General features: G+C 38.4%; 1 protein-coding gene across 4 annotated transcripts; it reads left to right on the top strand.

The window, feature by feature from the left end:
• Window positions 1–301: 301 nt before the first annotated feature.
• Window positions 302–24624, top strand: INTS7 (integrator complex subunit 7). Of its 4 annotated transcripts, XM_075042719.1 has the most exons (22): window positions 302–461; window positions 705–834; window positions 1734–1880; window positions 3432–3569; window positions 4083–4129; window positions 4641–4840; window positions 6389–6511; window positions 9166–9283; window positions 10241–10375; window positions 10951–11048; window positions 11726–11965; window positions 12698–12835; window positions 13566–13772; window positions 14234–14340; window positions 15000–15102; window positions 17449–17643; window positions 18400–18503; window positions 18895–18963; window positions 20078–20210; window positions 21446–21544; window positions 22365–22550; window positions 23504–24624. In XM_075042719.1, exons 1-22 carry the CDS (start codon window positions 371–373, stop codon window positions 23789–23791), a joined length of 3096 nt encoding a protein of 1031 aa, XP_074898820.1. In that variant the 5' UTR covers window positions 302–370; the 3' UTR covers window positions 23792–24624. The 4 variants fall into 4 exon arrangements, 2 of the variants coding, with proteins under 2 accessions (XP_074898820.1, XP_074898821.1); XR_012652469.1 differs by lacking the exon at window positions 23504–24624 and having other exon boundaries at window positions 20085–20210; window positions 22365–22437; XR_012652470.1 differs by lacking the exons at window positions 20078–20210; window positions 23504–24624.
• The last annotated feature ends 1185 nt before the right edge of the window (window positions 24625–25809 follow it).

Here is a 25809-nt window from a genome sequence, read left to right on the forward strand (position 1 = left end):
CCGCCAAACGCGCCTCGGCCCCTCATTGGGCAGCAGGAGCCCGCCGCGCCGCGCCCTCTTCCTCTGATTGGGCGGCGCAGAGGGGCAGGGCCTCCGGGCCACACCCACCCCCCGGCCGTTCACCGAGAGGCAGCCGCCGTGAGTGGCCGCGGCCGGTGTGGCGGCTGACGCGCGCACGCGCCCGGACGTCGCGCCTGCGCACAAGTCGCGCGGCGATGGTGCGGCCGCCCCTGGGCTGAGGTGGCGGGAGAGTGTCTGCGCATGCGTGGCGGCCGGGCCGGGGCCGGCGCAGGGGCGGGGAGCGGCGGGACGGGACGGGACGGGACGGGCGCCCGCGGAGGCCGGCCGGGGCGGCGGCCAGGGTGTCGGTATGGCTGCCAGCGCCAAGTCCTTCCTGGCCGATGCGGGCTACGGCGAGCAGGAACTGGACGCCAACTCCGCCCTCATGGAGCTGGACAAAGGTGAGGCCGGGCGGGCTCGAGGTTGTCGCCGGCCTGGAGAGCGGGGCTGGGGCTGCCCTTAGGGCCGTCGGCGCCCGCTCTCTGCCTGCCGCCGCGCTCTGGGGGGCGGTCTCGTCCCGTCCTTCGGTCCCCAGCGGCTGGGAGCGTTGTTTTGTACCGCTGTGCGGCGAGCGGGGGGGTAGAGGAAGGACCTGGCTATGGAGGAGCATCGGTATCTGCAGCAGTCATTGTTGTCTTGTTTAGGCCTCAGGTCTGGCAAACTCGGGGAGCAGTGCGAAGCCGTCGTTCGTTTTCCCAGGCTCTTCCAGAAATATCCTTTCCCTATTCTCATTAATTCAGCTTTCCTAAAGCTAGCTGATGTTTTCAGAGTGGGGTAAGTAGCATCAGTCAGTTTCTATCTATTCAAATCTCTTATCCGTAGTAATGCACTGTATCTTGGAGTGTTGCTGCATCGGGGCCTGGGCAGTCGTGGGGTTTTTCTGCTTGCCTGATAATACCACAGTGGTACCTTTTCTATTGAGGACAAGTTATGCTTGATTGGAGCGTGCTCTCCCCGTCTTTAGTGGGCTTAAGTGGCTGTGAGCGATCAACGACACAGTTCCTTTCCATCTGTCCTGATTTGAGGATTCACTTGCTGACTGGTTTAAGTTCACTGGTATAAATTCTGCTCCATAGGCACGTTCAAATTCATAATTAATAAATAGATGGATGATCATATGTGCAAATTCCATGTCTAAGGAATGTTAATAACAAAGTCCAAAATATAGATTTTTCAAGTGCCTGATGTCTAAATGTGATGGAATTGGAGCTACTTTGTAATAGCTTACAAAGTTATCTGTTGCTGTTGTGGAATCTTCACTGTTGGCTTCAGGAAGGAAAAGAAATTCACTTACACCTGGCAATGGCAATTAGACTTTTCTGACTTAGTCCTGGACATGGTTTTCTAGCAGAATTAGATCCCTGAGTGTGCACAAAACAGGCATCTGCTTACAGTCCTCCTCACTGGTGTCAGCAGGTTCATTTCCCTGGAGTCGGGCCTAAATTCAACACTAACTGTACTAGAAAATAAAATAGTGCGTTAATAGTCTATATTAACTATACCAGTCTAATTAAATACTATATCAGTCTAATTAAATATGATGTTTCTAAAGCATAGACCTTTCCTTGTTTTATTTTACTCTGGGAAGCTTTTTAAATATAATTTCCTGTTTAAAGTGTTTGAATTATTATTATAAAACAGCCTGATAAAGAAATGTGTGTGTCTTCTAATAGAAACAACTTCCTGAGGCTGTGTGTGCTAAAAGTTACTCAGCAGAGTGAGAAGCACTTAGAGAAGATCCTAAATGTGGATGAGTTTGTCAAAAGAGTGTTCTCAGTAATTCATAGCAATGATCCAGTTGCTCGGGCTATTACACTTCGGTATGTATTACATAAATGAACCTAACTTAAAATGTCTAGCTCTTTATTAGTATGCTGTTCTGGAATAACAAAATCTGCAGCTACCATGAATGAAATGTAGGAGGCGTCTTGCACATTGCTCATAGAGTTAAAAGCAAAGACATCTGTCTTTAAAGGAGGTGAACTATAAGGATCTGTGATCAGAAGAACCATTTATGATGGTGAGAATTTTGTGGATGGCTCTGGGCAAAACAATTTGCAGCATTGAAATTTTGTGTACTGAAGAGAAGAAAAATGAATCTGTTGTATGCGTAACCCAGAGAGTTAGATCCATTTCTTTCTTCTTTTGATATTTCAGTTGAGATTATGATTTCATGCTCTGGTGTCTCGGAACTCTGTAAATACAATATATCTACATGTTTTCATGTAGTTCCACTTTAGTATTCTAACATAAGATTGCGGTTGTTGACCGGTATTGAGGGCTATCTTTACAGACCACTAGAAGTCCCAGGAATCTGCTCAGTTTGAAAAAATACTTAAATTACTAATTAATTCACAGGATGCATCAAGTGAAGGGTTAAAATGGCTGGTGTTTCAGCAGTTTCAGATTAAAATCTTCAGTTGATTTATTTTTGTCCTTAAGTAGTGTCAGTAAGAAAGAACATGCTGAAAGAAAGATCTGCTAAAACAAAACTTTGTGTCTGTGAAATTTATTGGTAGATAACTATGTGTAAATATTTGCATAGAACTCTTGCTAAAAATTACTGTCAGTGCAAATCCTGCATTCGTTCTTCTTTTAATTGGATTATGCTAAATATGTCTGAAAAGTATCTTTGAGATATTCTTAGCAGAATATAGATTGATTTGCTCATTTTTTAGTAGTTATACAAAAGGTATTGCGCTGTTCCCAGTGATAACCTTTTCTCACATCACGAAAGATCTAGAAACAGATGATGAAAGTCAGATATCTGTTTGCTTGATCATGGTAACACTCTAGAAACTTTGCTTTCTTGCGGTTAAAATTTATGACTGTTCAGACATTTGTCACTTATTTATTTCTGCAGTCTTAATTGGGAAGAGGGATAGAAAGGGTGGAAACAGTTCTCTAAATGCTTTTTTAATCCCCCTAAACTACCACATTTCTGAATTTATATCTCATGATGTGTACATGTGTGTCTGAAAATAGCCATCAGTACATTTTAGTATTAAATCTATCGTATTGATACCAGAGCTGGAATGTAAAAGCATCTTAAATACTTGTTCCCAGTGCCATAGCGCACTTGTAATTTTATAAGAATTCTTGGTACGCTTCTCACTGTGCCCATTTCAAGCTAAAAGGTATCACAATATAATTAATTTTTTATTAAACCACTGATATAACCCACATGACAAAATTTGTTACCTTTTAAATATATGCCTACTTTTAGCATTTGTTTCTGTAATAGACACATAAGAGCACAAATTCATATAAAAATAGTCTTTTAATCAGTCCTTTTATGTTTCTATTTAGTTTCATCTTGCATTTCTTCATGATCATTGTTCTTCCTGATTTGCTGCGATTTATTTTTGTAGGATGTTGGGCAGCATGGCATCTATTATTCCAGAAAGGAAGAATGCACATCACAGTATTCGTCAGAGTTTGGATTCCCATGATAATGTGGAAGTTGAAGCTGCTATATTTGCTGCTGCCAACTTTTCTGCACAATCAAAGTAAGATGTAATTTTTTTCAGTTTTTCATGTTACAGAGAACGGAAACTCCATTGACACTGGCATTCACAAACCTTAATATTTCCTTCTGTAGTGCTAACCATGTCATTTATAGCAAAACATTTGTGTGATAGCAGTATTGTAAAGAAATCTGAATACAGGTTTAATAGATTTTATTTTTTTTCTTTCTAAAATAGTAATGGGAAGATCATAAATATGGGAACGCAAAGTGGAATAGCAGCTTTAATCAAGGATTATTTTACAGAAATTACATTAGGGAACAAAAGGTAGTGCTACTTGTCACTTCGATACTTTTTTTTTTTTTAAAGCTTCCATTTTATCATTTGGTCATGCCCATGTGCAGGGGTTCTAAAACAACTTAGGTCTTGGCAAGCACTCTTTTTTTGAAAGTTTTTATTATTAAAACACAATGTTTGGTAGTCAGTTGATTTTTATTCTTAATTATTTATTTGTTTATTTTTCATTTCACCTGGTACTTTATCTTTTCTCTACAGGGATTTTGCTGCTGGAATATGTAATAAAATCAGTGAGATGATTCAAGGTACATATGCATATTGAATAATAAAAGGGAAAAGCTCTAATTTCTCTGAGAATTCTTTATTGTCCATATGTAAATATCAGATATCAGAATGCTGTTGCCCTTATCCTCAGATGATTCCAGTTTTTAAATTAAATTAGCTAACCAATAACATAACAGCTGTCTCTTGTGTCCTCTGAAATCCAAGTTTCCAAAACACGTTTGGTAAAGAATAAAAGCTCATCTACAGTATGATGAATAAACTTACATAGACTATCATAGGTTGCTTCAGATGAGTTAATACGTGTGTTACCTGCAATGAAGCAAGGAGCAACCTTCTCAAAGAACCATGAAAGTGCTTGATACCACTGTTGTTATGCTGCTAGCTGGTAGATGAGTTATTTGAAGTTAATGCAGGTGTCTGCACAATCTGCATTCAGCAGTGGTAGCAATGCAGATGTATTGTGTGCCTCAATACTGCCAGAAGCAGTACAAAGGACTAACACTCTGCCTAAGTTTCTCTTCCTTGTTGCAGGTTTGGCCACACCTGTGGACTTGAAATTGAAGTTGATACCTATTCTACAGCACATGCATCATGATGCTAGCCTGGCCTCCAGCTCCCGGCAGCTGCTTCAGCAGCTGGTAACATCATATCCCTCTACCAAGATGGTCATTGTTACTCTGCACACCTTTACTCTGCTTGCTGCTTCTTCATTGGTTGACATTCCTAAACAGGTAATTCTTCCTAATTAATTCCTTCAACTTAAAGTACAAAGTGCATTTAAAAAAACCTCAGATGCTAGCTGATGCCAAAAATAAATCACGGTGGATATGCTAGGATGGTTGGTTCTATGTGCTATAGAGAAAGAATACCCTGAAAACTGCTGCTACTTTAATTTTTTTTGCCCTCTTTGGTCCCATTTTCAGATAACTCCATCAAACGCAGGAACCCTTCTTTACATATATAACCTGTCTTCCTTTAAATCAACTGGGATTGAAATCAACTAGAATCAATCAACACTTAGGAAATCAAATACCCTGATTTCTCCTGAAAACATTTTCTTACCTGTAGAACCCAGGCTTCACTTCTCACTGCTGTATATTCTCTTGGGTTGTGGGGTATGCCTTTTGCCTTCCTTGCATGCAAGCAAATGAGTATTTCAATAGCATAGAGTGCATTTAAAAAAGTATTTCTTGAAGAACTCTGAGGAATTTTAATCTGTTGCTATAATTTAGGACTATAAGCCAAGTTGTGGGAAAGCAGTGATGGAAAAATACAATGCTTTTATGTTCTGATAACGTGCTTTATGGACGTAATTTATATAGCAGGTCTGAACACAGTGACATTTGAGATTCATCTAACTAATCCTTGTAAAGTAGTCATGAAAATCTATTTGCTTTCTTTCAATCCTGTACAGCTATGGAAGGCTGGTGTCTGTTACTATTAGACTAATGGCATTGATCTGTCTGAAGCTTCTTTTTGGTATGGCTGATTTCTGTATTTCAGAGGATGCTTTTGATAGTACTAAATCTAAGCCAACTGAAACATTAGAACATTTGATGTGCTTTTCTTTTTTTAATGGCGGTAAGCGTGGCGATTTAGGCTGTATTTCTGCAACACAACAGCCAGTGCTGCTCAAAAGTGATGTAGCCAGGGTGGGGACGGAGAGCAAAACCATGGCTGGCTTGTTCATACTTTTTCATGTGCTGGCTATTCCATCTCTGTAAATTTGCAGGAAATGAACACAAAAAAGGACATGCAGTTAAGTGTCACTTAATTTGAGATAAATGCTTCAGAGGGGGTGGTAAGGGTTGTTTTTGTTTGGGTTTTTGGGGTTGTTTTTTGGCAACTACTGAGACATACAAGGTATCTCTGTGTTGCTATCTGTTAACTGCAGATCATGCAGACACCTGAATTAGCATCAAATGCCCAGAATACTTGCTAATAGCATAATGACAGTATAAGGTGTTTACTGAGCTTCTTGGAGATTTTTTTGGCGTTTCTGTGAGTGCTGAAACAGGACTGAAGGCTCTGAGGTATGCAGGGTGATGTAGAGAAGGGTGTGTGAACAAGGAGAGCAGGGTGGTAGAAATAGGCTGTCAGACTGTTTTAGGTTGCCATGGCATCACAGCCCAAGTAGGGGCTTTTCCATGTGGCAAGTGATCAGACAGATAAGGCAAGATAGTTTTGGCTGAGTATGCTCAAAATTTCTTCATGAGTACTTTTGAAAAGGCTTCCTTCTAGTAGTGTCTCTCTTAAACAATGAATTTACTTTGTTGCAGATCCAGCTTTTGTTGCAGTACTTGAAGAATGACCCCAGGAAGGCTGTGAAGAGGCTTGCAATCCAAGATTTAAAGTTGTTGGCCAACAAGACACCACATACATGGAGCAGAGAAAATATTCAGGTTTATACATTTTTAAGCTAAAGTTTATTATGAAACTTTGCAATTAGTCGTAGAATTCTTTCCAGAAGAACACTTTGGGAGGTAAAGGAAGGAAGAACATACATCTCCATATCCATAAGTTAGGTTACTCTGCCATGCAGAGTAGGCAAGTATTAATGAACAGTTTATAGAATCATAGAATATCTGGAGTTGGATAGGTTGACCCATAAGGATCAAAGTTGAAGTATTATAACTGAGGAAAGGCATGTGTCATGTTGTAGGCCTTTTTACAGTAAGGAAGTAGTTTTTCCATCTGACAAGCTCATCTAAGATGATAGGCATGGGAGCTGAATGTTTACATTAATCTTACAATACTGAGTATGTATTAATGCTCTCATGTAACACAGAGTCTCTCTGGCATTTGTCAAAGCATGTCATCCAGCAAACTATACTTGGAAGAACAAATGTAATTTTTACTTCATTTCTTAGGATTAATGGCTCATTTTCAATAGTATCCTTGTGACTCCTGTTGTATGACTGAGACCCTAGAAGGTGTTTATAGTGCATCTGTGTTATCTGGGGAAACAGTTGTTAAATTGTAGATAGTATTACTGCTTTCTTTCAATTGCAGTTGCATATGAACATTTTTTCTTTCCCTTTTTCTGGTAGAAATGACTATAGAAAATAACTACAGGTTAGATTAATGGCAAAGTAAATTTTTCATGAATTTAATGGCACAGCTTTATAGCTCTACTTTTCTGGGTCGTCTTTGGTTTTGCTACTCTTGGAAGCTACTTGTGCTATGTGCTGTTGGAGCATAAAGTAGCTGGGAGGAAAAACTGGATTTTTGTTAATAATCGTGAGAAAAAGCACATTTTGCTTTGTCTCCGATTCTCAGCTAAGATTTGGAGTGTGCAGATGTTTTTGTTTTAGTGAACTGCTTTATTCTTCATAATGGATTAATACCAGAAATTCATTTTCTTTAGGAATTTTAAGGGATTGCTTTAATGGTTTATGGATTCTTTGCAGTCAAAATGCTACTCTGTACCATTATGGCATTGTCATAATGTTGGTAGTTATCTCAATACAAGTGAGAGTCGTTGATAACATGGCTTTCATCATTATGTAGTGTCTTAAAGTACGTGTCCTGATGGTTGAAATGCATAGGAAAAAGTTCCGTTAATGTTGGAACTAAACCAGTGACTGGGTTAGAACAAAATTAATTGACTGAAGCTTGTTACTGCTTGCTGAATGGCATGCAGAAGTAACGAGAGTTTTTTTGACTTCTGAAATATAAAGTCAACAATTTGACTTGGCAACTCTTTTCCATATATTTAAAAGACTTTGTAATGTTTATACAGCAGGGACTGGAACAGACCCTCCTTTTCTCAACCTGCTTCTTGTATCTTTTTACCAACAAGAGTTTCAGCAATGTTAACTTCTTCAGCATTTTGGGTCTGTTTGTGTAGGTCAGATAGGAGGCTTGGTCTTTGAATTGTGGAGACTTCACTGATTTCTAGACATCAGCTTGAGAAGCTGCCACTGTTGATGCTTGGAGCAGTCTTCCTACTGACTGCGAAAGTAACAAGCAGTCTGCAGTCCATCCTGCTAATTCTGTGCTCCTGGCATGTTTCATAGTTACTGTTTCAAATGTGCTCTGTGAGTGGTTACCTAATAGCACTGGAGTAAAACATCAGTGTCTTGGGAGACATCAAGACTCATTTTCAACCCTAATCATTGTATCTTTTTCTGTCTGTTGATGCCATACTATTCAGTGGATTAGCAAAATATTATGTTGGTACAAATTACAAATTTATTTAGAATTTAACCCTTACACCATTCAAGAACATGTATGCCTGGTAAGAACAATATATGGGGTTTTTATTTGTTCTGTGGAACTAATTCTGTATTATTGTTTTTCTTTATTCAGTTACTGGATGTTATTGTTCAGCTTTGGCACTCTCTGAGACAGAAGAATATACTTACGTTTTCCATTTGTGTCTTGTATTGCTTTCTCTTGTTGACTAAAAAAGCCTCCAAAACCAGCGAATGACTAAATTGTGGACAGTGTTGGCATAGTGAATCTGAAAACAGTGTGCATTATTCCAGTCTAGATGTGATAAGGCCTGAGAAGATCTGGCAAAAGGGACAAAAGTTTGACAGGAGCTCTACTATACATAAGTTAAAAAATGCTTTAAGATATTTATCAAGAAACTTAAACTGTATTCTGTTGGACACCAGGACTGTTAAAGGAAATGACGCTTGAAACTTTGCTCTACAGAGATGTATACTTACATAAAACCCTGCAGATTGTTATAAGGCAAACTAATCAGTATACCTCTAAGACTGGAGAACTGTCTTAAAATCTTTTGCAATATTTGATCAATGAGACCTGGTAATATTTTTGCCACTGATTTTGTTTTAATTAGTAAATGACTTATAATTGGCTTTTCCTAGTGTATGAGACCCACTGTCACTTTTTTGCAAGCCATGTACTCAGTCTACTAAAACAGATGCTTCAGGACTTGACTACTAACTTTTGATTTCAGTATAGTATTTTCTGTGGAAAAATCTTGACTCCCAAAACTTTTCACAGACAAGTGCAACTAAACATTTAATACAGGTAGCTGATGGGACATCCTTCCCTCTGTATCTTTTCTCCTGCTAATCTTTAGGCACTCTGTGAATCTGCTCTTCACACTCCTTATGACAGCTTGAAACTGGGCATGCTATCTGTTCTTTCCACGTTATCAGGGACCATTGCCATTAAACAGTACTTCAGCAGTGCTCCAGGTAAGAAAACTAGATTAGATGATTATCTTTGACATTTATAATGGATTGGCTACCTACTGCTAATCAGTTTCATCTAAACACTTTGTAGCATATTCTTAAACTATTTTTGAACTTCAAAACATAGCTGAGAGGCTGTGTTCATCGTATGTAAACTTAAAATGGAATGCTGTATACCCATGAATAGTTATGGCCTAAGATTTTGTTCTGGATTTTGTGGGTAATATACTATATGAAAGGGTTTTTTACCTTTGGGTCTTCAACTTTTCTTCATAAAACAAAGAAATGTGATGCCTCTCAAATGGCTGACCTGCATTCTGCTTAAGGTGCTTTGAAACCATGGATTTGCATGGTTTTTGAGTAGCATGGAGAGTTAATGGGCTGGCATATTACCGTGGCACAGTGAAGCTATGCCACATTTGTGGGAATGACCTGCTTCAGTTCCAGATGAACCTTCTGCCTTGTGACTATATTTTGGAGAAAAAGTAGACATTTTAAAGTGATTCAAGGTGTCTTGTTCTTAAAATGGTGATTATACTGTTTTCTTTTTTCTTCTTGAAAGCCACACAGCCCTAATGAGTATTATGAGCCCAACTACGTGGGCTGTGGAAGTGGAGTACATCCTCTTCAGTCATTCTGGCACGTCTTAATATGCTCACCAGCTTTTTTTAATCAGATATTAAGGCAATATTTCTCTGAGTCCCTGAAACATCAGCCTTTAGACCCAAATATTCTTTCTCATGTATGTCTAACTTGTATGATGTTTAGGAATGGAGGAGAGAATCTCTGTTTGCGTGTGGAGAGAGAAAGATATGTTTCCATCCTATCCTTTAAACATATGAAAAAAAAAAAGTTAATCCTAAGTCAATGTAGGTTTTTTGCAGAAATGTACATGGAAAGATCTGTGGCGTAATTATGGACTGTGCTGTTTTATGTCATGTTTGCCTTGTCTTTATTTAGGAACAGCAGCTACAACTGCAAGATCATTTGATTTAGTAAAACTGGCACAGGAGTGCTGTTACCACAATAACCGTGGCATTGCAGCTCATGGTGTGAGAATTCTGACTAATATATCAGCCTCTTGTCAGGAAAAAGGTAAATGAAAGCAAGGACAATGAAATGTGTCTGTTTACAGTCAGGCTTATGCACTTAACATGTATTAACTGGTCTTGTCTGTGACCCTGTCTGTAAATCTGTCTGATCCTGCATGCTGGTTAGGGAGAATGGGGACTATAAGCTAGTAGACAATATTCTGTATGATTTTATGAATGATTGGGAAGATTCCGTATTCGTCTAATTTAGAGAAAATTACTGGGCACAGTAGAACTCGTGCTAAATAAATGCTTGTCTTAGCTTTGCTGTAAGATTAGTGAATTGTTTGTCAACCTTTGAAAACTCTTTGCACAAAGCCTGTTGCAAAAGAATAACAGGGCATTTAGAAGTCTTAGTCCAGAGATGTATGCACGCTCTACAGCTGTCACAGTTGGTGTGACTGCTGAATAGTTACCTGAGACTTGGAGTGGCAGAATTGTTTCTAATCAAAATAAGGTGAGGCAGAAGTATTAGGAAGATACGTATCTGTCATGACTGCAACACCAGTGCAAGCATTGCACCAATTATGGTCAGAAAACTTAACAGGGAACTAATTTACTCTGTTTTTCTTTTCTTAGATCTTCTGCCTTTGGAGCAAGATGCAGTTTTTGGCTTAGAAGCTCTTCTTGTTCTTTGTAGTCAAGATGACAGTCCAGGAGCTCAGGCAACCTTAAAGGTGATGTTACTGTTGTCTTCCCCTAGCACAGCTATAATTTATAGTAATAGCTTCTATAACAGAAAGGCTAGTGTGCACCACATCCTTTCTGGTGCAAGTGTAATGTACTGGAAAGAAATGAAGATTATTTTTTTTTTCTGTGTTTTGCCTATAATTGGAGTTCAGAGCGGTAGAGAAGCTGAACACAACTATAGTGCAACTCCTCAGCTCCAGAATAAGTGGAAGAAAAAATGCATTCCTCAGAGGAACAGCTGTAATAAAACATTAACTTGAACATGGGATGGAGATGTCTCTGGAGGACAAAGAGAGTCTTGGCAAGAACCTGCTTTTTGGAGATGGGGATGCAATGTACATGATTACAACAATTCTATAACCTATTATTTCTATTTTCCCACTTCATAAGCTGCTACCAGTAATTTTATCTAGTTATTTACCTGTAAAGGCTGGTGGTATGAGAAAGAAGATTATAATTTCTTGAATTTGTGATGTTTTTGTGCTGTGAGCTCAGGGACAGAGCCTTGGGCTCTTTAGAAAAATCTCATCTTTTGTAGAGTACATGGTTGTGAAAATACCAGATCTATATTTCTGTAATGATACTTGCAGATAAGTGTGTCTGGCTTTTTTTATTTTTAAGTAGACATTGTGTTTATTGTACATGTTGACTGTGTGAATTGCAGATCACATTAACTTGTATGGTGAAGCTGGTCAAGTGCCGTCCTCACCTGAGCCAGTCAGTAGTTGAATCCCTGCTGACCCAGTTGCACAGTGCCCAGGATGCTGCTAGGATTCTCATGTGCCACTGTTTAGCAGCTATTGCCATGCAGCTGCCTGTCTTAGCAGATGGGATGCTAGGAGACCTAATGGACCTCTATAAATTAATTGGACGATCTGCCACAGATAAAAAACAGGAACTCTTGGTAAGACCTCCTTCTGGTGAATAGCCCTTGATGGATAAAGTCTGTATAAACTACTGCAGATGGATTTTATTTAAAAAGGCAGCTAAGCTGTTTGTTATGTCCAAGTTGATGTGCCAGTCTAGAGCCACTATTTTCAGTTTTGCTTTAACTTTTGACTACGTATGTCAGTATTCAATGTTGAAATATCTCATAGATGGAGCTGAACTATGCAGTGCATTCCATTAGATTTTCCAGTAGATGGCACTGTTTAGACAAATATAGCTATTGAAATTACTGGGATAGCTGTAAAATAATGGTTATAGAAAAACAAAATGGCAGTTAGCTCAACTTATGTATGGTACTCTGATGGCCATGACTTTTAATATACTATGAGAGATGAAAAATACTTTTATCACATCCATTTGGAAATGAATTTGAATTTTAAGAAAGAAATTACAAGCTTCCTGTTAATTCATTTGGAGCATTCAAAATATCTCAGTTAAAAGCCACAGTAAAGATTCTTAAGTAAAAGTGACTTTCATCTACAAGAAATACTTGGATTGCCATAACTACTTAAAGATATATGGCTGAAAAAAGTTCCTTAGTTAAAATGTATATATAATCTTCTACATAGCTTTGAGTCCAAAATCAAGCACATTATTCCTGGTAGTTTAGGAAACAGAACTGGCTTTTTCTTGTTTTGTTTAGTTCCTGAAATATAGCCTTCTTCCTCACCCCTCCACTCTTCATTAGGTTTCTCTTGCCACAGTGATATTTGTTTCCAGTCAGAAAGCTTTGTCTTCAGAAGTCAAAACTGTTATCAAACAGCAGCTTGAGAATGCTTCCAATGGATGGACAGCCTACAGGATAGCAAGGCAGGCTTCCAGAATGGTAAGTGAAAATACCTGGAGGAGAATTGTTTTATGTGGTTGGAAGGATGCTGGTGATTTCTTTGAACTGGAAAAAGAAAGTAAGGAAAATGGTAGGACTTGGGAGGAGGAAATGAGGGGGGGGCAAAAGAAAAATTTCCCACTTAATTCCCTGGAATGCTGATTCAGATATATGCTGTTTAGGGCAGTCATCCCATCAGGATGGTTTTTCACTTGACTTTTTGAAGTATTTGAGAAGGAAGTAATGATGTGATACTTTCTTAAGCGTATGCCTAATCTGCATTGTCTAGCTGTTCTTTAGAAGGTGATATAGGCCCTCCTGATGTGTGCTGCTCTTTCTTCAATGTGGAGAAAGGAAGAAAAAGATCCTTTTTTTTTTTTTTCCCTTTTTCCCTCAGTAAAGTCACAGCTGGGGTTAGAATTACGTAGAAACCCTTGTATGAGATGCTGGGGTAAAGGTAAGTTTTGGTATTTGTTTCTCATCTTGTTGAATTATCTTGTGTAAATAAGTACTATACTTTATACAAGCTGATATTTCAATGAAATAAGCATTTGTGCTTTTCTTTATTGTTGGGATTGTCATAATCAAATGATTGGAAGAAGTTCCATGATTTGTATTTTTAAAGTAAGATTAGTTCTGGAGATGTTACTGTTCTCTTATTTGTATTTGTTTTGTAGAAACCAACAGCCTTCTTTCATGTTCCCTCTTAGAAACATTCTTCTCATTACAGGGCAACCATGACATGGCCAGAGAACTGTACCAAAGCCTGCTGACTCAAGTGGCTTCAGAACACTTCTACTTCTGGCTGAACAGCTTGAAGGAGTTCTCTCATGCAGAACAGTGTCTGACAGGTTTGCAGGAGGACAACTACAGCTCAGCGCTTTCTTGTATTGCTGAAGCTCTAAAATCCTATCACAAAGGAATAGCGTCACTAACGGTTAGCACATAATCTTCTAATTTAGTGATGATGTTTCTGTATACTGCAGCAGGTCTGTTTGGTTTCTGTTCTTTAAACCTCCGAAGAATTTTAAAAGATGTCTGACATCTGCCAGACTCTTTTTGTGAGAGGACTGCAGGGAAGAGCCAGTTGTAACACTGCATCTTTAGAGAGAAGATCCTGTAGCTCAGTTAAGTGTGATTAGCTAAACTTCTCTTTTTTTTTCTTTTCTTCCCTCCCCGGACTCCCTGCCTTGATCAAATCATATGATACACGACAGGTCTTTTTTAAAGTTACAGTACTTAAAAATTTTTCCACTCCTTGTCATGGCTGAATAAATGCTACTGTAATAGTCAAGCCTGGGAATTTGTCTAAATTGGCTGCTATCTTTTCGAGCTATGGAGAAGGATTTAATTGTCTTCCTCTCTCCTGCTGAGTTCATGTTTCCTTGTATTTGACAGTGTGATCCTATGGAATCCGAACAACAAGGCAACACCAATTTAGTAAGAGGAGGGAGGACAATCCAATCTCATCAAATCAGCAGAATTCAGATAGTACCTGCTTTTATGTAAATACTTTCTGCTTCTCTGAAGTGGTAAAAATAGCAAGAAGCTGTGTGCATGATGTCTGTGAATGTAAACAAAAAAAGCATTAATGAACATGGACCTTTGGTTCTTACTGTGAATTTCCTTCTTAACAAAAGATGATCCAGCTTCACACAATACTTTCTTCTATATTTTAGTTTCTGTGAAGAAATCTTTACATACAGTTTTCTGCATGTCTTTTGAATGAAGCTGCTTTTTTTTTTTTTTTTTTATTTTCCTTCACCCCCACCCCCAGTTACTGGAACTGTCAGTGGCATGACAATTCAGATGTTAGTGTTTAATAAAGTTGAGATATTACTGTTTATTAATAAACTGTCCCTGAATAAGCAGGAAGGACATAAATTTTACACCCTTGTCCTCTGAGAGAAAGCTCCATTGTTCCTGAAGGATTTGTCTTTAACTTGTTAGCTGAGTGAATAAGGCTTTTAATTCAATGTTTCAAGATTTCTCTAACATCTAGAAGACGTTGGGGGGGGGCCTCATCTAATTAGATGTTAAAATTTAATACAGGCAGGAGAATAAATTGCTTAAATAGGTCATTCTGTGATTCAGTAATTTAATTAGCCTTTCCCTTGAGTTTTTGTTTTGTGGGTTTTTTTTTTTCTTTTTTCTTCTATTGAAGGATTCCTGTCCTCATCTCCTCTGCTGACTTCACTTCCTGCATGTTGCACATAGTGCTTTTCTGGGTGCAATACCTTCCCTGTGGGTTGTTTTGGTCCAGAAGAGTGAGTACAGGTTTTGGAGGGCTAGCTACTGGGTTTTATTGCTGGCTGTTGCTGACTTTTTGCATTGCTCTGGACAAATTCCTAACCATGCTTGAGTGTATCAGCTGTAAAAGGAGCCGCTCACTGCTTGCATCTACAGAACTCAGCACCTCAAAGGGGAGCAAAGTGCCATAAAGTGCACATGATAGTCTTACTGCTGAAGACTTTTGCTGTCTCTTTCCTCTGACTTCCGCTTTACTGTTGCTGCTGTGTCAGTGTACAGCATGACTCAGCACTGTTGGTACCACAGAGTATTAGTACATATGATGAACCCTGTGTAGCTGTCAGCTTTGTAGCTGGAAGACACTGTGCTGGTAAATCTGTTGCACGTGTTCAGTCAGCCCAGTTTTTAGGAATGATGAAATATTCAGACCGTTTCTGATTTTGTCAGAAGATATCTCAGTTCCTTCTTGATATACATGCAACTGTCTGTCTTGCATTGCTGTATGCAAAATGTTCTTTCGTGTGAGTTAGTCCACTTGAGGAAAAAAGTTTCATTACTTTATGGATGAGAGGTGGGGGAGGGAGGGCAGGGACTTGTCATAGAGCATATTGGCCACACTCCCCATCTGTCTCACTGTGTACTTGCTTGTATAAGCAGAGGTTTTGAATAGGACCTGCTCTTTCTGGCACAGAACATGCATCTCATTGGAAGCATTGTGCTTATTTTTTCACTGCTGGTAATCTAGAGACGATACAGAACTTGAAAAATGCACTAAAATAACATTGATTAAGTAGCACTAACTCCAAATATGTGGATAACAAGTGGTGGTGTTTGAAGAACTTGGCTGAGCCAAAGAACTCTTTCTGTCATTTTCAAAGAAGAATTGTAACTCATTTATTGCCCACAGCTATATGGGTAGCAGATAAGGTAAATTGCAGTATTAATGAGACAAGATTGTACTTCCATTTACAAGAATCAAGTCCAATTTGTGCTACTAAAAATGTCTGGATTTTCTGATATAAGTACTGGAACTTTACTCTTTATAAAAGCATGTAGTCTCTGTTGAGCAATTACAGTGCAGCAAGATCTCTTCCATAGAGGGTTTTCTGAAACCACCCTTGCAGAATAAACTGAACAATTTCCATTCAAAAGGGATTTTTTTTATGCCCTTGGAGAATGGAAACCAAAGTGGTAGATAAGAGGGGCTGAATGGCTCAAGTGATGAAATAGCCTTATTTCTTTGGTTGAAATCTAGCTCAATATGTTTAAAGTGGTTGCAGTTGGCTGATGTTTGCTCACTTTAGTCAATAGTGGGCCAGTTCTCAGATGATGTGATGTTTTGTGAGAAACTAGTTTGTTGCTTTCCTGCCAGCAAAGAAATGGTTCTTAGTAAGGTTTTGGGATGGGTTGTAACTTCTTGCTTCTGGAATTGACCTTTTCTGTTGAAGAATAAGAAGCACTGGAGAAGACATGCATGAGTTTAACATACTTCTATTCTCTGAGTAAGAGAAGGTCCCAGTGCTTTGTTTTGCTGATGCCTTTTTTCCCCCTTAAAGAAAAAAGTGTACTCTTCTCAAAAGCCAACAGTGTAAGAAAAATAAGTAGTGGATTTCTGGCTTAATTAGTATAAAATCTTGAATGCTGCCGTTCACCCCCTCCTGGATATCCTAAGCTGTCACAGATGCTTCTACAAGTCAGATAAGCTCTTAGGAAGCAAAGTTTCACAGAACCATAGTTTCTGAACACTAGCAGCATGTCTAACCACCTGGAGTTCTCTTATTGACTGATCTTAGTTGTCACTGAACTTTGTCTCTGCCTTCATCAAATGCAAGGTTCAGCGCCTTTGTCATGTTCCTGTCCATTTCACAGCTCAAAAAAAATCAAAGGTTATCACCCCTTCCTCTTGCTGCAGGTAACTTTAGCCAATTCTTTCTCATCTGGCTGATGCAGAGAATCACTTTTTCAGTTCTTTGTGTTTCTGTTTGCCTTCCAATTCAGTGTGTGCTCTCTTATGGTAAGGACTGTCTGGACTAATGTCACTTGAAACCTAATGGCTTGGCCTTGGAAAAAGAGGAGATAGGTGCCCTAGTAGCATTGTAACAGCTTAAGTCACACTTGTTGCAAGGGTGATATGCTTCGAAATATGGATCAGTAATTACCTAACTTCTGTGTTGTTTATATTCAGTATGATTTAAATTGAGCAAATCTGTTAAATGTAGTTTTAAAAAAACAGCTTTTAGAATTGAACTGAAGGGTTCACTTGTCTGATGAGACCGTTCAGTGACATTGCAAAGTTTTGGGTTTTTTTTTTATCATGTTTGCTTTTGACCTAGATTGCCAACATTCCTATTGCTGTGTTTCAGGCTGCTAGTACGCCACTTAATCCTCTGAGCTTTCAGTGTGGATTTGTGAAACTCAGGATTGACCTTCTGCAAGCTTTTTCTCAACTTATTTGTACCTGCAACAGCCTAAAAACAAGTCCACCACCAGCTATTGCCACAACGATTGCTATGACATCAGGAAATGATCTCCAAAGGTGTGGACGCATCTCTAACCAGGCATGTATTCTCGTTCCACTCTTGTGCAGTTATGTTTATGACTCTGGTACTCATTTTGCTTCTCATTAAACATATCTGATGAAAGAAATGAAAAGTGGTAGTGAAGAGTTTTGCTAAATAGTGGGCCTTGGTTTTCACTTGTAGCTATAAAAATGTCTGCCTGTAGCAGGCCGTATTTTGAAGCTGAGCATGGACATATGTTTTATCAGACATTCACGTGCACAGCTTTCAACAATATGTGTGTAGTAAGCCACTCAGTATGCTTAAACTTGCAGCAAGACCTTTCACACCTTGTTTTGAAATACCTCAGATACTGTGATTACACTAAGGAAGAATATATACTTTAGGATCATACTGCAGCTTCTTTTGAGTGGTGGCAACTGACATGACACGGTACAGAACGCCAAGACAGTCTGCTTCTAAAGTGCACATAGTCTGCAAGAAGGAATCAGTGGGTAGTCTTTGAAAGACAGAGCAGTTTGATTTACCACTTTTCTTTTGTTTGCTTTATTTTTAACCCAAGGAGGGTATGTTAGTGCTGTGTTACAGGACAAATATCTGTTTAACGTGTGGTTAATAGTCTGTCACTTTGGTGATTTTTATCTGTGTGAAGAAGCAAGAACTTTATGTATTTTGTCAGAATATGTTGTCTTATTCCTTCAGTTGTATGTTACAGTGTAGTGGTTTTCCAGATGTGTGGGATTTTGTTTGTTTTGCTTTGATTTGTTTTTTTGACTAGTAACATTGTCTCTATAGATGAAACACTCAATGGAGGAATTCCGAAACCTGGCTACACGGTATGGAGATCTGTATCAGTCATCTTTTGATGCAGACTCAGCAACTCTAAGGAATGTAGAACTGTATCCTTTTAAAATCTTAGAATTTGTCCACTTTCCTTCTCATGTGGACAGCACGAAGCTTAACAATCCTCTTTTCTATGAAGACTGGCAAAGTCATTTTGAAGCAGTTAGTAATATAAAAATTAGGTGCCAATTGCTTAAAACCTATTTGGAAATAAACATTGCCATGCTATTGTTTGGAATTACTTTATGAACAAATTATGACACAAAAATTGCTACAGCATAAAACTTGGGATTTTCATACTTCTTGCTCTGTGTTTACTAAAGGAGTAATGACTGTAGGATTACTTCACAAAAACTAGAGAAATAAGGAAAAGTGCCAGCAAATATACTGTGTTTCTTGATTTAGGTGCCACCTTTAAGTCTTTTAACTCCTTAGTATTAATATCAGACAACAGCAGAGCTGCCTGTTGATTTCACATGCAATAGAAGCTCTGATTTTGGATCCAGAATCTACGAGGTAGGTTTGATAGTTAACTTTCTACTCCTTTGCTATTTATTTCTAAATCCTTGGGGCTTTAAGCCTAGGGAATTCAAAGAATGTTCAGAAATTTCTCAGTAGACCCTTCTAGTTCTACTCTGGGCAGACCTGAGGACCTGTTGCTGCTGTGCTATACTTGGCAGGCTAGGGACTGTGTTTTGGTTCCTACACTGATTTTGGTTTTGAGAACACTATACTGGACTTGTCTTAAATATAGACTTGCATTACAATAAAAAACAACTTTTAATCTCTTCTTTAGCCACCTATTTTAACTTGTGTCATTCTGCATTAGCTCCCATACCTACTGTTTGCACTTGTAAGCGCACATTAGTTTCCTTCAGAGTCCTGAAAATATATGCATTAAATTAGTTTAAACTTCTAATGTAAATCTATCACCTCTGGCTCTTCTTTAACAGTGAACTTATACCCACTAGAAAATCACATTGAAGTACCTATGAATTGAATCACACTTTAAAACGCCCAGGCTGAGATTAAATGGAAGATAATGTGGATAAACATCTTCTTAAATGTGTGATTTTATAACTGGAAATAGAAGTGAACATTCTGAGTGACTATCCTACTCATTATAAATCAAGCATTGCTTAGAAGATGTATTCATCATACTTGTAAAAAGTATGAAGCTGTTGATTTCAAAACATGAGGTATCTAGGAGATGGAATTGTATTTGAAGCATGAGATTATAAACCTCCAGAATTAGTCTTAACTCTGACTGGTGTTCTTGCTCTTCCTTGAGTTGTGAGACTTTTAAAAACATTGTAAACACTGCAGGTTTAAATAAAAGCTAGGGCAATTAAGCATGCTGAGTCTGTTAGACCTGTAAGTGCCTCAAGTAAGAGAGGGTGGGGACAGAAAGTGGTGTATAAGCTGTAGTTCAGAAAGGGTTTAAATATAAAGGACAAGTCTTATAGTGGAAAAATAATAATGAAACAGAGTAAACAGTTTGAAAGACATAGTTATTTCTTAATGGATTTCAAGTTGTTACAGAGGATGGTCTTGGACTTGTTTGGGAGTAAGCCTCCCACATTACAATGAGGAAAGTATGTTAGACACAATGAAAAGCTTTATTATTTAGTTTCCAGGAATATAGCTCAAATGGAACAGCACATGTTGAGAGTGAATATGAAAGAAGAATGATGTCTGTATTTAATCGTGTACTGGAAGAAGTGGAATCCCTCAACAGGAAGTATGCTCCTGTGTCTTACTTGGCAAGTAACAGTTTTAAATGTATGTTCTGTAGACAAAGGTTCCAAAAACTCGGCAACTCCATATATCTATGGCAATCAAGAAATTGAAGAGCACACTGTTAATTAACGTAATCTCTTACTGGCACAAATGGTCTCTATGGAGACTAACTACTTCAAAAAAGGTTTGCGAAGACATCTGTAACCTTACTGGTCTGATTAATGTTTTAAAAATTCTGATACTAAGAATATAGCAGATGCTGATAAGATACCTAAAAGCAGTGTCAAGTCTCTGTCACGTCTTTCACCACATGCAAATACTGAAGCACATTCTCTTTGTTCATGCTGTTGCCATGAAGGAATTCTTCCCTGACCTCACACAATGCTGGAGGGTCCAGCACTAGCCTAGCTTTGGTCACTGAGCCGTTGGCAGTTAATACTGTGTTTTGCGAGTATAGTGTTTCTCTTATCAGTGCAGGTCATCAGAGAACACAATGTAAAGTGTGCTGAATGCAGACAGTGAGCTGATAACAAACTCCTTTACAGGGCTAGTATGGTTTAGTTTTTTACTGTTAGTGAACATCATAAAGCTGAAGTGCCTGTTGATGGGAATAAGGTAGTTCATTTGTCATGGCTGGCATCTATTTGCCTTGTTTCTAAATTCAACAGTCCTTACCAATTCCAATAGAATAGAAGAATGAGTTGTGTAAAATGTAGCAAAGGTAGACCCTGTAAACTTAGTTGTCCCTGGCTCCGTACCAATGCAGCTCAATGACTTCAGTAGCACTGCCTTTCCTCATCTGAGCCAGAAGGATGGTATAGTGCAGTGGGGAAAGGAAGAGTAGACAGGAGCCTTAAAATTAATTACTGCAGCGCATTAAGTTGTGGTAGATGTCAGCCTTGTTTGCTTGAAGGGGAATTGTTGTTTATTTGAATTTGTGAGGGTTTTGTGTATGAGTGTTTCAAGCAGATCCTGCTCTGCTGACTCCAGTACTAGGACTGAAATGATTTGGATTTTTCTTTTTCTTGGCCTCCTTGTTCTTTTCAGAGCAGAATACCTTCTTCATAAAGGGCAGAACATAAACAGAGAGGCTGAATGTAGTCACTGTCATCATAGTGGCTGTTATCCTATGACTGTATAAATATATTTCTGGACTTCTAGTGGAAATTACTGCAGTTTCAGTATCTCAAGTACATGTCTTTTTCCTGTGCTATGAATGACATTTTTTTTCTCAATATTTTGGCTCTGTTTCTTACAGCATACAGCTTGTCTGTGTAATGCTGTCATTGCGTTGTTGAAGGTACCCCTTTCATTTCAAAGGTACTTTTTTCAAAAGCTGCAGTCTACAAGTATTAAGGTAAGTACTGCTCAAATGCAGCCTATAATTTCTCTTTATAGCGTCTTTGTCATGAGAAAAGCCTTACTGAAGGCACAAAGCTTCAGCACTTTTAGTGAAGATACTTAACTGCAAATAGCATCTGGGTTTATCTGTTAGGAATAACCTGAATAATATGTACATATGATCATTAAGAATCACCAGGCTGTGACTTATGCAAGTAGGATTCAGTTCTTTGATTGCAAAGCCTTGAAGATAAAATCTAACTGGAATTTTTGTTCATTCTGCAAAGCTAAATAATGTTCTAGTCCTGGGAAGGCAACTTTTATAAACTTGTATTGTTTTCCTTTTGCCTTTAAAAAGCAATGTTTACTGTCTGGGAAGAAAATTGTAATATTTATCAGCTGACTGAGGAAGAATGGCTGTATATGACCTTCAGTGGTCCTTTTTTTTTTTTTTTTTTTAACTCAAGGGCTCCTTTTTTCTGGGAAAAGTGAAAGCCTTCAGATTTTTAATATTTACTCTTACTGCATTTTACTTCTTTGTTCAGCTTAATATACTTACCTGTGGATATTTTGTAGAAGATTTTTTTCTGCTTCTTTTGAGGAAGCACAATTAATGAAACTGATATAAAGACCACATCTGGTATTGCTGATGATGCTTATTAATTATTATAGTAATGAGTCTCAGATATAAGTTCTGTGTTTCTATTTGCTGGTTTCCCTACCAAACCCCTCCTTGGAAATTTTTCTATAAGAAGGTGTTCTGGTTTCATCCTTGAATTGTGTTTGCTTTTCTGGAGGCATAATACTACATTTTGGTCTGTTTTCTTGTGTTTCAGCTTGCTCTATCCCCATCTCCGAGGAACCCAGCAGAACCTATTGCAGTACAGAACAATCAGCAATTGGCCCTAAAGGTAGAAGGAGTGGTTCAGCATGGATCTAAACCAGGCCTTTTCCGTAAAATCCAATCCGTCTGTCTAAACGTCTCTTCAGTGCTGCAGAGCAAATCTGGACAAGACTATAAGGTATGGATAGAATAGAGCCAGGAAGAGCCTTAAGCTTTATTGCTGTATTTTCGTGCTCTTTTGTTTGGCTCTGGTTAGCAGAATTTTCAGGTTGAAATGATGAATGGGTTTTTCTGTAATCCTCTCTCACTCTTAACAGCTGACATTCAGGCACTGGCCAGAGCCAGGCATAGTGCATGGAAGGGATGTGGGGTTTTTAAGTCTGCTGTATCCTGATACCTTTTTAGTAACAGCTTTTCTTCCAAACAAAAGAAGCTTTGTGATGTTCAGAACAAGTCATTAGGAATCTGCTTGAGATCAGCAAAATTCTACCTAGGTATATATCATATGAAACTCCACAGGGAAAAAAAGGCAGGAGTAGATTATTCTCTACCGCATAGTCTCTAGAACTTCTTTATCCGCATTTTAAGGTTGGGGGTTTTTTGTTTGTTTATGGAAATAGGGAGGACAGGCTGTCCAAATTAAATAGCACTTAAGGAGATATGTATTAAATTCAAGTCAACAGTTTTATCAAAGATTGTGTGTCTGAAGTTCAGGTTCTGCTAATGTGTAACATTTAGTGAAAGGCCTGTTTTGGTGGTTTTTGGGGTTGTTTTTTTTGTTTGTATTGTTGTCTGGGTTTTTTTCTGAGGAGGAAAAGGAAAGAGAGTCAGTTGCTTCTAAAAGAACATGACTAGGAGGTGTGTAATGTTTGTCTGACTCGTATTACTCTGTGGAAAACTAGAACCTCAGGGAGAAAAAGCCTTGTTAGCTACCTTGCTTCTGTGAATTGATACAAAAACTCATTCATCAATGAAAAAGCACATCAAGCGGTCTCAAACATGCACATGCATTGGTTTAAGAAAATGGAGGACAAAGATTTTTGTCTTTTTTCTCTCCTTCAAACGGAGAGCAGAAAACTTATTTTAACAGGTTTATAAAAAATGGCATTTTAACCTTCCATGTGTTCTCAGATTCCTATTGACAACATGACCAATGAAATGGAGCAGAGGGTGGAACCACACAACGACTACTTCAGCACTCAGTTTCTGTTAAACTTTGTGATACTTGGTACCCACAACATCACAGTAGAGTCCTCTGTAATAGATTCAAATGGTATTGTCTGGAAAACTGGGCCTAAAACAACTATTTTTGTTAAATCTCTTGAGGATCCATACTCCCAGCAGGTTCGTCTTCAGCAACAGCAAGGACAGCCACCATCACAGCAGCAACAGCAAAGAACAGCATACTCACGGTTTTAATTCCCAGAAGTGACTCTATCCTGGTCAATGATATTACAGTTTTTCTTGGATGCTTTTTTTGAAAGACCTACAATTTTAACCTTCTCCTAGAAAGTCTCAGATGCCAATTTTGCTTTTTAAATTATCTGGGGTAAATTTGAACTTGATTCAGCAGAGGCAACTCTGTTCAAATTTGGAGTTGTGCTTTTAGTCTAAGAACTTCTACATGATCTCTTCGCTTCTGTTTACAAACCTGTTGCAGCAGGCTCCACAGACTTTGATAGCAAGGGACACTAAGAGCTCTTTGACTAGTACTTTCTGTACTTCATTTTTTTGAAGCACATAGGTTCTAATGTTAGGCTTACAGGACATCGGTAAACACTTTGGCTAGTGATACAGAACTGAGCGTAATACCAAGTCCATATCTTTTAAGGTGAAGGAATTGGCAGGAATATCCAGAGGGGTTTTTTTCTGACATTTTAATAGCAACTTCCAATATTTGGCTGATGTATGTGTATTATTGCAATTCGTCAGTGCTACTTAATGCATGCATCTGAAAGAAAAAAAAGTTGTGGCTCACTTCTCATACCCAGTCATTGTAGAAGGAGGAGGCTGCTTGAGGGGTTGCTGTTTGGGGAGTTTTACAAGAGGCAGAATTTTACAGGTGGGAACAATAACTGTTTCTCAGATGATATAGAAAAGATTACTGTCTTGTTTTTAAATCTTCATGTATCTGTATTTTGAAAGGCCTTGGTTTTGTTGGGGTTTTTTTGTTTGCCCTTTTAAGAGGGAAGTTAACTTGCAAATTGTCATTTAACTGCTTTGTTTTTTAAAAAGGAATTTTATATACCAAAGCTTTGTAATCTTGTGTACTCTTTGACCAATTTAGTAATCTTAATTGTTACTTTTACAGGATAACTTGAGGGAGGATTTTGCCAATACTAGAAATTGATTCAGAATAATTTTGGAAATATGCTGCTTCATACATAGTTTTCATGCTTCCTTTGAGACTTAAAAGGCTGAACTCTGCCTGTGTCTGGACTCTCAGCCAATAGATCACATAACATGTCCTTCACCTGGTCCTCCTAAATAATCTCTGCTTATCACTCTGCAGGAAAGTAGGACCCATTTGAATGCGGAGGAGGAAGGATGGCACTTCTTACAGACTTCAGTTTGTAAATGGTTTCATCCCTCTCATTGGAGCAGAAATTTTCATTGTTATTTTCTCACTAAATTCCTAAGATACTGTTTTTCCTTCAAGTTGATTTCACTGTAGAAGCTGACTAGAGCTTGCAGATTCTGCTTGCTTTATATGCAGAGAATAAGATAATGAATTGTTATAAGCCTAGGTTTTGTTGGCACAGCTGGATGAAGAATTGTTTTTGCTGTGTTTTCCTGTAAGAGTTGCTTAAGAAATCAACTTTCTTCCTCTTGGCTTGAGACCAACCCAAAAAACAAAGTAAGCGGTCATGGTAGATTTCATAATATCTTCGTCAGGCTATAATCCTCAGCAGAAAAGATAATTGGGATGCAAGCTGGAAATAGAAGACTCACAAAATTGAGGAAGAATTCACCAATATCCTTCTTAAATCTGATTTTTTTATTTTGTGCAGGAGACAGAAACTACCACTGCCCTTCAAGCTGGCTGAGGAAAGTAGTGGTTTCTGTCCCCACTTTTATAGTTATATACATACAGTTTTGTGTGTGTATATACATACAGCTATGTATGCACGCATGCATACATGTACCTGTAGCTACCTATAGTTACATGGTCCAGAAAGAGATGATTCATCTAGTGGTGTGCATGCAGTCTGTCACATTGAAGATCTGAACTGTTCGTGGTTGGGTGGGTTTTCTCATTAAAGTCATAGATCAGTGTCTTAACCACAAAACCCTCCTTATTGTAATTAAAGAAAAAAAAAAGAGAAAAAAGACTAAGAGGTCAAACAATTTTTTTTTTTTTTATCTTGCATAATGAATGTGTTTCTTGCTCTGTCATTGACCAGTATGTTGCTGGAAACCTGTGATGGCAGCATTCC

This window comes from Buteo buteo, chromosome 12 (genome assembly GCF_964188355.1).
Source record: "Buteo buteo chromosome 12, bButBut1.hap1.1, whole genome shotgun sequence".
Lineage (NCBI taxonomy): Eukaryota > Metazoa > Chordata > Aves > Accipitriformes > Accipitridae > Buteo > Buteo buteo.